The sequence below is a fragment of the Notothenia rossii genome (genome assembly GCF_949606895.1).
Source record: "Notothenia rossii genome assembly, chromosome: 4".
NCBI classification, from domain to species: Eukaryota; Metazoa; Chordata; class Actinopteri; order Perciformes; family Nototheniidae; genus Notothenia; species Notothenia rossii.
Window position 1 is genome coordinate 48,503,021 of NC_136902.1, and position 11,029 is coordinate 48,514,049.

The 11,029-nt window shown below is 42.9% G+C and overlaps 1 protein-coding gene across 3 annotated transcripts; it reads right to left on the reverse strand.

Annotated features, from left to right (window-relative positions):
- Window positions 1-3,689: 3,689 nt before the first annotated feature.
- Window positions 3,690-9,785, reverse strand: LOC307035533 (uncharacterized protein). 3 transcript variants are annotated; one of them, XM_079675004.1, is made up of 5 exons: window positions 8,552-9,785; window positions 8,243-8,422; window positions 7,929-8,137; window positions 6,086-7,835; window positions 3,690-5,980 (listed from the first exon to the last, which is right to left on the reverse strand). In XM_079675004.1, exons 1-5 carry the CDS (start codon window positions 8,814-8,816, stop codon window positions 3,756-3,758), a joined length of 4,629 nt encoding a protein of 1,542 aa, XP_079531130.1. In that variant the 5' UTR covers window positions 8,817-9,785; the 3' UTR covers window positions 3,690-3,755. The 3 variants fall into 3 exon arrangements, with proteins under 3 accessions (XP_079531130.1, XP_079531129.1, XP_079531128.1); XM_079675003.1 differs by having other exon boundaries at window positions 7,929-8,164; XM_079675002.1 differs by having other exon boundaries at window positions 7,929-8,422.
- Between the last annotated feature and the right edge of the window lie 1,244 nt (window positions 9,786-11,029).

Genomic DNA, 11,029 nt, shown 5'->3' on the forward strand with positions numbered 1-11,029 from the left:
AAATGCTTGAGCTACGTTTTTATTATAATTACTGTGAAATCTGCCTATTATTTTTTCGTCATTAATACAACAAACACACACTTGCAACTGATAACACTGGCAATGATTTTAGATGTATTAGACTATTAAAAAAAGAAATCATGCTTCAAATAAGTGTGGGTACGGCGTACCTCCGCGTCTAACGCCCACTACACCACTGCTTCTGTCTACTTGTATCCGAAATGCTTCTCGTTTTGCGCTGTCCTCCCGTTCAAATGAAATCGCCGCCAATCATATTTCCAAGCTCGCGCCAGGGGGGGGGGGAGGGGTTACATGGCTCGCGTCTTGTGCTGCATTCACTTGCACTCGGACATTAGAGATTTTCTCTCATAAATGTCCGATGAGCCACAACTTTTCTTTCAAAACAAAGCTGCCAAATGGGGTGGCAGCTGGGGTGGCAAGGCATTTTTCTGAGGTGGTAGCTGCCACCCCGTGCCACCCCATAGAACCGCCACTGCCACTGCATTTGTTGTCCTGCAGGACACAAATGATAGGAGGAGGACTGCTGCTCTCTTGGGACTATCATACTACATGTCTGGTGAAAATCAGGACAATGTCATCAGGATGTGTGATGTAAGATCATAACTGTCTTGAATTACTTTATGTAATTGTACATTTTAACATAAATCAACCCAAATCACCCTGTGCCCAAAGTTTCCTTCAAAAGTAATGTTTAGAATTACCTTAATTTAATTAAAATAATTGCAATAAAGAATGATACATTTAATATAAACAAAAACCGCAAGAAAACGTAACTATTAAATAATATAAATAAATATAAAGCTCAAACTGTGAAAAGAGAGGCAGTTGAAAGGATGTTCCATCACATTGCACTTTTACACTGTGAACTGTAGATTTTAGCTTCTATGTTTATAGCAGAAGCCTCTTAATTAGCTTTGTAGAGAAAAAGTACTTGTAGTACACTGAGCTCACTTTTATTTCTCCTTTTTTAAGGCTCATGGAGACACTCTCGAGGAAGCCATGAAGGTGATGCAAGTTGGTCTACTCATAGGCTACGAACGTGAATGGGATGCCTTTCCTCAGCAGATCTTCAATGTGGCAGTTGTGGTCGAGGAGACAATTGTGCTCCACAACCTGAAAGATGTGGCTTTGCGATGCTTCTTGGACTAATATATTGCTTCAATCTTCAGTATACTCTGGAAATGAAATATTAATTTGAGTTTATCCAGAGGGTTGTTATGAAGATACAGCCAGACCAAGCCTCTGCCAAAAATACATGGACTAAAAAACAAACTAGGTAGGAGGTAGATCATCAAAGAGTGTAGAAACTGAGCTCAATTTGGTGTTGATCAATTGTATGTTCAAGTATTTTGTGTCTCTACAGTGACATGTTTTTAAAAAAAATAAATGTTTTAGGTTAGTGAGAATTCCATTTATGTTGGAAGTGTCACGAAGAAACTTGCATTTTAAGAGGACATTTAATGTTCATTTCAGTATTTACCAGTGTCTTGAAAGAGTCCTCTCCTGCTGATGTTCAGAAAGCTCTCTATTTGTTTCGTACTGTTTGTGCTGCACCCTCTGTCCTATTTGTAAAATGAATAACATAAATGTGATGTTATAATTTGTATGCATGTATATCTGTTGTATACTGTATGTTTATACTTGAAAAATAAAAATATTTCAGCCTCTGAGGTAACTTCAAGCCTTATAGGTGATCACAGCTAACTGCCTGCCGTCAGATTTCATTTAAAAACAGGTCTGATTTTAAACTTGTATCTTCAGTAGACTTGACTACTGCAATGGTGTCTTCACAGGCCTCACTGCTTTCACACCGTCTACAGTTTGATTTGCATAGAGGGAGCTCTGTGGCTGAATAGCCAGCGATTAGGTGTGGCCCATTTATCATAGGTGATCAGAGCTACGTGTGATTCACATGGGGGGATGGGCACATAAGGCACACACACCTGTGACTGTCTGCCGTCTGATTTTAAGACTTTCTGCGCTCATAAAGAATGATAAGAATAATGCGTATTGAACTGGTTTAATTAATTAGTGAGTTTATTTAACACTAGAACCGCCAATCGGGTCAATTTGTGTGATGTGGTGTGTGTGCAATGTAACTTTTTTCAATAAAATATTAAAGTCTCCCAGTCCGTGACTTTTCGTGAAAGTGTGTTATGTAGCACCCTATGTTTTAAAAAAATTGCATTCTAATAGCGGGATATTTTCATGGCCATGTTGCCATTTGAAACCTATGAGAACATGGTCAGAATCACAAACTGGAGCGGGAGCAAATGGGAAATGCCCCTTCCCCTCAATGTGAGGCAGACACTTGAGTCCAGTGTCTCCCGTCGGTTCCCAGGCCTGACCACGGACCAGTGGCATAAAATTAGCGAAGAAGCATGGTTGTCATGGTTACCCTTCTGTTTATTCTCCACGGTGGGGGTCGAGCAAGCCCCCAGGAAGTGCGCCGGACTCTGAGTAGAATATTTGTCGTGGCCAAACGGCGGTACTACACTTCCTTTAGGTTGCTGGGCCCGGAAACACTTTTCCCCATTTTTCCCATGGGGAAAGAATGGTCTGTAAATCGTTGGATAATTTTTTTTAAACTAAATAAACCACCCAGTATGAACACTTGTATAGCCCTAATAAAAAACATTTGTTCCTCAAGTTGTAAAAATGTGCTAATAACGTTATTCTGAGAGTTATATCCCTCTGCATTATGAACGCGCATCTAACCCACGGTACCCCGCCGGCCGGTGTCGGTACCAGATGTGTTCGGGGTACCATATGTGTTCGGGGGCCGTCTCTTACCAATGACGTCACGCATTGTACGCATTGTGATTGGCTGTACGGTAATTTACCCAGGGGTGCTCGGGGGCAAATCACATCTACAGATCATGACGAACCGAATTGAATTATTCCTATGCTCCTAGCGTGTGAAAATGTTTGTGAAAAACATGTTAAAAAAACATGAAAACGGAGCAATGGCTGTACGCCATTGGCTGTACGGCAACTCAAGAGGACCATCATACACGGTCAAATTCCGAACATTTAAACATAGCCTACACTTCATTCTTTACTTTGTCCGTTATTATATGTAGAAGATGAACTACCTCTCTGAAAGGTCCCAATGTGTTCATTTTGATGGGCTGTCTTCTGAGTGGTTAAACATCACTAAAGATTTTCTGACTTCTGACTGCTTTGGATATATAATTACACCACAATAAGGTTTTACTATCACAGTGCACTGAGATTTGTGACAAACTGTAAAGCACTTACGCATCACTGTACACTGTAAACCAAGGCGGTTTTGCCATCACTTACTTTACTGAGGCTCAGTCACTGGTACATTTTCATTTAGAAAAGCCATGTTGGATAAAGTACCATTAGTTAGGGAAAGTTAGGTATTTTTTTAGCCATATCGTGAAATAATTTATTACCAATAGCTTTTTTTACCATATGTTCCTATAGGTGTCTAGTAACACCTCCCGATTTATCCACAGCCAAATCCTCTGGGAATTGCCTTGAGAGCCAATCAAAGTTAGGGTGCCCATAGGGCGTGGGTAAAAATAGTGAAAAAAATGTTTCTACCAAAAGTGACTTTTGAGATGTCTAACTAGGGGTTTTTAGGGGTGCTGAATCTGTCCCAGTCATTGGTTTTGAGTAAAAATGACTCCAACTCCATAAACAATCCATAAAAAGTGGTTTTATTGAACAATTGCAAATCAAAACTAGCGTTATTAGTTGACATTTTAACAAACCTCATCAAACTCCCCTGCATCTCCCTCACTATTATTATCATCTGGCTGGTTGATGTTCTGGCAAGAGTTACCATGACAGTTCCCACAAGCAGAAATACATTTGACTCCTTGCTTTTTACAGCAGCACCTGAGAGTGCCACAGTCACCTGCGCAGTTGCAGCAGACTAACTTCAGAAGGTAATCTGGTGCCATGGGATCTGTTGTAGGGACTGGTTCATAACCATGTTTTCCTTGTTTCCATCCATACTCAAGGACATCCAAAGATGGACTTTGTAGCATTAGCCAATCTCTGGTCTGGATATATGCCCGCAGTGAGTGCTGTGCTGCAGCTCCTGTAGTTGGAGGCAGTTTCTCAGGCTTGATGCTCCCAGCTGCCGCCCGCTTGCTGAAGATATCAAATCTTAAATCTTCCAAATCTCCAGATGGATTACCACGGAATATGTTCTTGAACAGTTCGCAGCCAGCTTCGATGATGTCACTTTTCTTGGCTCTGATGTCACAGAACACATCCATGGCCCGCTCTGATTTGTCAGTCTGGCAGAGCTTGCTGAGCAACGTTGGTTTGCTAAACCCAGAAATTGCTGATACAGTATCACAGCCAGAGAAGCTATGTAGGAATATAAGGTATTTACGGTACCTCTCCGGGAGTGCCTCTCGAATCTTTCTGACATCATAAGATGTATCTTTAGCTGTCGTGAGGAAGACCGGGTGGTTTGCCCTATGATGGACCAGCATAACCAGGACGTCTGTGTCCTCAGCCCTCACCTCAACAGAAGACTCTATTGCCTCATTTAGTGCTGCAGACACGATGGAGGTGTCAGCATCATCAGAGCATAGTTGAACACTGATCCTAGCTCTTTGGAAGGTCTCAGCAAGGAGCAGAATGAGCTGAGCCTTGTTGTTCTTGTTGTCAAGAAACCTTTCCCGCGGAATGATGTTTTTTAAGTCTGGACGAATCTGAATGTCACAGCATGCATTCTTGGTTCGTCTCAGGTGGTCATGGTCCTTGGTGGAGCTACCATATCCATCAAAGACCACAGTGATCCGGACGTGCTGGCTACCCATGGACATCACAAACCGGAGGTAGCTCTCAGTGATGTCCTTCCACGTGAGGTTAGCCTCCCATTTGACGCTGTGCAGGAGCCAACCGCCATCAACCACCAGGCTTGTGCAGGTTAGTTTTTCAACAGGCTCCACAAAAGCCTTCAGGAACTTTGCTAGGGCAGCCTTGTCTGGCTTTCGCAACTTCTGATTCTTGTCAAATAGAGACATTGGTGTTGGCGTCAACTCAAAGCGCAAAGCTTCTTTGGTCTTGACTTCACGCTCACTAATGATGATGAGGCGGTTGAAGAGCTTGAGTGAGTCAGTGATTAGCTTCTCTCCATTGATTTTAGGAGCAGATCTGAGGCTTGCCAATGACTTGACCTTGTGCTTGGTTTCCATTGCATCCAGAACAGTTTTCCCATCCATCTTGGCCTGTATGGCTCTGCCAACCTCCTCTGCCTGATCAGCATTGACTGAGTCCCCAGGAGTGCTGCTGAACCCCGTCGAGAAAGATACCAGGGTCTTACTGTCCCGTATGGAATCAAAGGGGTTGACTTCCTCCAACCATCCAACTATGGCATTAACAGAGTCATTGTCTTTCTCCATCTGGGCTTTTGTGATGTCTGTGTGGATAGGTACCCTACGTTTGTTCATTACTCCTTCAAGCTCCTGGTGAATGAATGAGAAGTGGTTGAGAGTCTGAACCCAACACTTGTGAGCAGATTTGTTCCGGAACCGCCCTCTGCTTAAACCACCTGAGGATTTGGCCTCACGCATGAGTGTGGTTTCTATTGTGATGTCAGTCCATGTGCCTGACCACTCATGGTCTGAGAACCGGACTACATGGTTGCCATACACAGTAAACTTGGACAGAGTTTCCTGGAACATGGGACAGTCCTGTCGCTGCTGCATTAGTTGTACATAGAGCCTTGCTCCCTTTGCGTACTGATGGTGCCCTGCTGCTGCAAAGGTGTTCAGCATTCCAATGATGCAGCTGAGGTGACCTGTGTGGTCTGGGACACGCTCACTCCTGATAAATACCTTGATTAGATCGATTCTGCCATAGTACCAGACCCAGAGTGCAGGTGTTCTTCCAGCCTTAGACAAAGTCTTCAACCTCTCCTCCATCCTCTCCTTGAACACAGTGACTATCCTTGGTGTGTCCATGGAACCTGTTAGAGATAGACAGTTTTAATTGTATTACTACATAATGAGAAAATATAATTCGGCATACTCCGAGATAGTTTGAGACACAGATTAGGGAAAGGTCAAATTACCTCTTTTCATTTCTTTTGCAGTCCTGATGAAGTTCTCCATGTCTTCATAGTCCTGCTCGCTGAACGCAACATCTTTCAGCAAAAACTTGGTAATTGCCGCTGATGCAAGAAGGTGGAACCGGATGGCCTTAGCATAAGCCCTGCCTGAGAGAATGTGTTCTGCAGTGTTGCTGCCTGGGTAAACTAGCTGTATCAGCTCTTGCAGCCCTGAGTCTGCCATAATAACCCCAATAGAGCCCAGGAAGCTTTTCAGGAGATGAAACCCTCCTAGTCTAGTGATGATGGGCAAGTCAGACTGGAGAACTATCTGAGTTGCTTTCAGCCATATTGGCATGTCAAATGTGATGACAGCAGGAGACTGACCGCTGCGTAGGCACTCCATTAGAGTAGTGTAGATGGTTCTGTACTCGTTTGGGTCACCCTCAATGATTGGAAGAAACTCAATGAGGGACTTTTTCCTGCATTCAGTTTGATGTATGGATTTCATGAAGCCATTCCAGTTCGGATGTTCAAATGTGGCGTTGTAATTCTTGATAGCCCATCCTGCCATCCAACCAATGTCCCCTGACTTCAAAACCGGAGGGTCTTGGTGGAGATCAGCTATGGGAACCAAACGGATGTCTGCCAATCCTGCTTTGTTTTTTGGTACAAAGGACAGTATTTTCACCTCTGTTGCTTTGAGAGTTGCTACCTTTTCCTCAACTGCCATGTTCCTCCTTGGTATGGTTGTGTGAAGCTCATGTTGTCTTGTTGCTGGAGCAGGAGAAGTTACTCTGATCATGCCCATTGCATGGAATGCTGTGTTTCCTTGTAGTGAGGCAATGTTGAGATCTATATTATCACCAACACATTGATGAACAGTGCTATCGGCAGGAACAAAGAGGGCAAATGTTTGCTGATTCTCTTCATGCATTCCAGAACCACTCTCCTCTTGCTCCTCTGGCTGTTCTGCAGATAGGACTGCATCGACCTCTGCTTCCTCATGCTCCACAACATCTATACCATCTTCATCTGTGATTATGGTATCCTGGTCCATGCTACCACATCCATTTTTCACGTTCAAGTAACAATACTTGTAGTGATGGAGCTCAACATATGATTCAGAGTATCCTAAGTGATGAATACGGTCAATCAACCACTTTGATCCAAACATGTGGTCAAGCTGAATTGTAAGTCCAAGTTGGGAGGGCATAACTCCTGATCGAGGGCGGTATGCTTTCAGCAGGTTCTGTCCCCACATTGCCACCTTTTCGTCAGTTTTTACAATTGCCTTCAGCAACTGCTTGAGGCTGTCAGGAATCAGAGCAAGTTGGCTCTGTGTATTGGTCATGCTGTCTACTGAGGGATACTGCTTTGTGTCGAGTGAAACTCTTGCCAAGTCTCCACAGATCAGATGAATGGCAGTGGAAATTATGAGGTCTTTAAGTGCAGAATCATCCATGGTTTGTGAGGGGTTGATGACCTGCTGATGGTAGTCTCGGAGGATTGCCTCTGTAGTGTCTTTTAGCCACACAATGAATCTTCCTCCCTCATCTAATGTGAAACAGAGAGACTCCTCATAATGTTCCTGAAGCTTTTTTTTAAGATACATTCGTCCATATGTGAGACTTTTGTCCTCCGTGGGGTCAAGTTCTTCCATCTTCATGTGGATCTCAGCGAGACTTGTTACACCATGCTCCACTTCTTCATCCATCCATTTGCACAGTTTCTCAAACAGCAACTGCCTCTCCTCATCTGTAGGCCGTCCGACCTGTGGGGGAAAAACAACTTTTAATTGAAATGATTGGCTTCAGAACCTTGTCTACAGAGTCTGGGACTTCTGGTCTTGAAAAAAATATATTACCCCAGAGTTTGTAACTGGGTTCTCGAACTGGGACCTGCACCGAAGATGATACAGTGCCTCTTCAGCTACCAAATCTATTATTCCAGACAGGCGACCAGCAACTTCAACTCCCCAGGCATCTCCTCGTCTCACAGCTGTCTCCAACAAATTCCTTTTCAGTCTGTCCTGGAAGCGATTGTCAGGTGCACGATACAACTTCCGGGCTGTGTCTGGGTTATAGCCACATATATGATTTACTAAAGAGAGTTTTAATTTGAAAAAAAAGAAAGACCTTTCAAACTCATTCATGAGAATGTAGAAGACAGGCAACTTACTAGGGTATTTTACAAGCATTTCAACATTGATGCTCTTATTGCAGAGGATACAAACATCACGGTAGACCAGGTGTGCTGATGGGGTTTGGAATGTGGAGCTACCAGCACTTGAAGTACTTGGCCCAGACAGTACGCTGCGTCTTTTCATCCTGTCTGATCGTTGGTCTTGAGCATCTTGTCCTTTGGATGGATGAAAGACAATTTCGTGAGCTTTTATTCATGCCACAAAATGTATTGGATTGAAATGATGAGTTGAACGGAATGATTGACAGAAAGTGGCAACAACATTGACATAATGAAAAAGAAAACCTGAACGTTTCGCAATGGATACACTTCTCGAACGATGGTACAACTCGGTTCTACAATCCAAATGGTACTTCAGCTTGGGGTCATCTCCATCATTCCAGTCCTCATGTAGTCTGTTGATCAGCATTGCATCATCTACGATCTCAGAATAAGATAATAGCTGCTGATAACCTTTGTGAGTGACTTTTGAGAGTTTTTGCATTTCAGTCCCAGGACCACCACAGATGAAGCACCTCAAACCATGACAATTTGTGGTATCAACTTCCATACTGTCCTAAAAAGACAAGACAGCTCGGTGAACAATTACTTTTTCTTTTTGTTTACTAGGCAAGGCAAGGCAAAGGCAAGACTTATCAAACATATCATGCAGAATGGGTCCACACAGCCACATTAATAGATTATGTGTAACTATGAACAATAATCTCACTTTGAATCATATAGTGAGCCCACTATAAAATGACACAATTTACAACACAATTAATGTTGATCAATGACACAGAGACTATTTATAATGGTTTATTTAGCTAAGGTACTAGATTTGATATTAGCCTAATGTTAGCTAACTTAAGCTGGATGCTAGCTAGCAACATTCATTTTAGGCTGTAACTAAGAGATAAAAATGATGCATGGGCCTATAAATAAATGTATAGCCAACTAAACTTTAGAAAGCAAAATTATTTACTTACCATGTCAGAAAGTAACTTTGTTGTGGGCGTGTTGGAGCAGTGGTTAGTGTCTTCGACTGGTATACGGGAGGCCTGGGTTCAATCTGCACGCTTTGAATAAAAGCAGCTGCAAAATACCTCTACCTTGATATTCTCCACGTGCAGAGAAGTAATTATACTGAGCACGTACCTAGCAGATGTCATTACTGTAGTGTCTTTTAAATTCAGAGTGGATTATTCAATGTGTAGAATACATTTTTCACCCCAAATCCATAGGTTAAATTTGACAGATCAATATTTCAGGGTTAAGGAGTCATTTTGACTCAAAACTAATGGCTGGGATAGATTCAGCACCCCTAAAAAACCATAGTTAGACATCTCAAAAGTCACTTTTGGTAGAAAAAATGTTTTCACTATTTTTACCCAGGCCCTCTGGGCACCCCAACTTTGATTGGCTCTCAAGGCGATTCCCAGAGGATTTGGCTGTGGATAAATTGGGAGATGTTACTAGACACCTATAGGGACATATGGTAAAAAAAGCTATTGGTAATAAATTATTTCACGATATGGCCAAAAAAATACCTAACTTTCCCTAACTACATCTTATATCTGCTCCCTGATCTCTCGGCAAATTGAAAGTACTTATTGCCTGAGATCTCATGCTGTGGTTTTATTAAATGTGCCAAGTGCTAGGACTGTCTTAGGGAAGAAAGCTTTTAGATGTGCAGCTCCACTAACTTGGAACAGTCTGCAAAAAGAATGCAGTGTTTCCCCTAGGTTTACTGCCTTGGCAGGGTGCTGCTCGAAAACAAATGTCGGGGCGCCCACATTTTTGTTATCCTCTGGAGCAGAGAGGAGCTGTGAATTATTGTTATCGATATCGTACAGTAACAAATGTATTTGGACATTAAAAAGTAATACAGTACAGTGTTACACTATACTGTATTACTTTAATTTAAACTGTATTCCCTTCTTATCATGTTGTCTACACTTCTTCCTTTCATTGATACATTTAAATCACCTGACTACAGCATATAACATACCTGCTGCAACCCTGTGCTGCTGCTGCTTCTCTCTGCCTCATCCTCTATTGCTGGAGGCAGCTCCACCTCATCTGATCTCTGATATGAAAGCAATCGTGTTATGATCATATTGAGCTATTGGTGTTAGTGTAACATTAAACAAGCAGTCTACTTGTCATACATTGCTGACGATACATTTTAAGTGGCAATTTGTTGAGTCACTGCCGCTAAATGCCGGTAGCATCAAGCTAGCAAGTCCTGCATTAGCCTCACATCAACAGGTGTAGACAGAACATCCAATTATCCTGAGTTAATTTACTGAATAAACCAACTCACATCTCAATACTGTAGTTCAAAACCGGGTTACCTGCTCCATCTGTGAGCTATTTTTAGAATGCGCACGCTTCGTTCGTTGTCGCGTTCGCGCGCGTCCACCTGGGCAGGCTGTGTGTGTCCTTCTCCCGTGACGATAACGGCTTGCGGTTAAAAAAGAATAATAAACGAATTTGAAACTTGGGGGGGACACAAACGGGCAGACAGCAGAGCTCGTGCCAATAAAGCAGATTTGTTTGACTTTTTTACACTTTGTTGTTCTCTTCCTTTCCTCCGCTCTTGTCTCTGATTGTGAGCGCGAGTGTGTGCATTCGTGTGTGTGTGTGTGTGTGTGTGTGTGTGTGTGTGTGTGTGTGTGTGTGTGTGTGTGTGTGTGTGTGTGTGTGTGTGTGTGTGTGTGTGTGTGTGTGTGTGTGTGTGTGTGAGCCCCGCCCTTCAGAAACAGAGCGGAGGGAGAATGT

Coding starts and splice junctions, on each gene's coding strand:
- LOC307035533 (XM_079675002.1), bottom strand. CDS start 8,816: ATGGAAGTTGATACCACAAATTGTCATGGTTTGAGGTGCTTCATCTGT. Junction 7,836..7,928: donor ACCCAGTTACAAACTCTGGG/GTAATATATTTT, acceptor TTTCCCCCACAG/GTCGGACGGCCTACAGATGA. Junction 5,981..6,085: donor TGCAAAAGAAATGAAAAGAG/GTAATTTGACCT, acceptor TATCTCTAACAG/GTTCCATGGACACACCAAGG.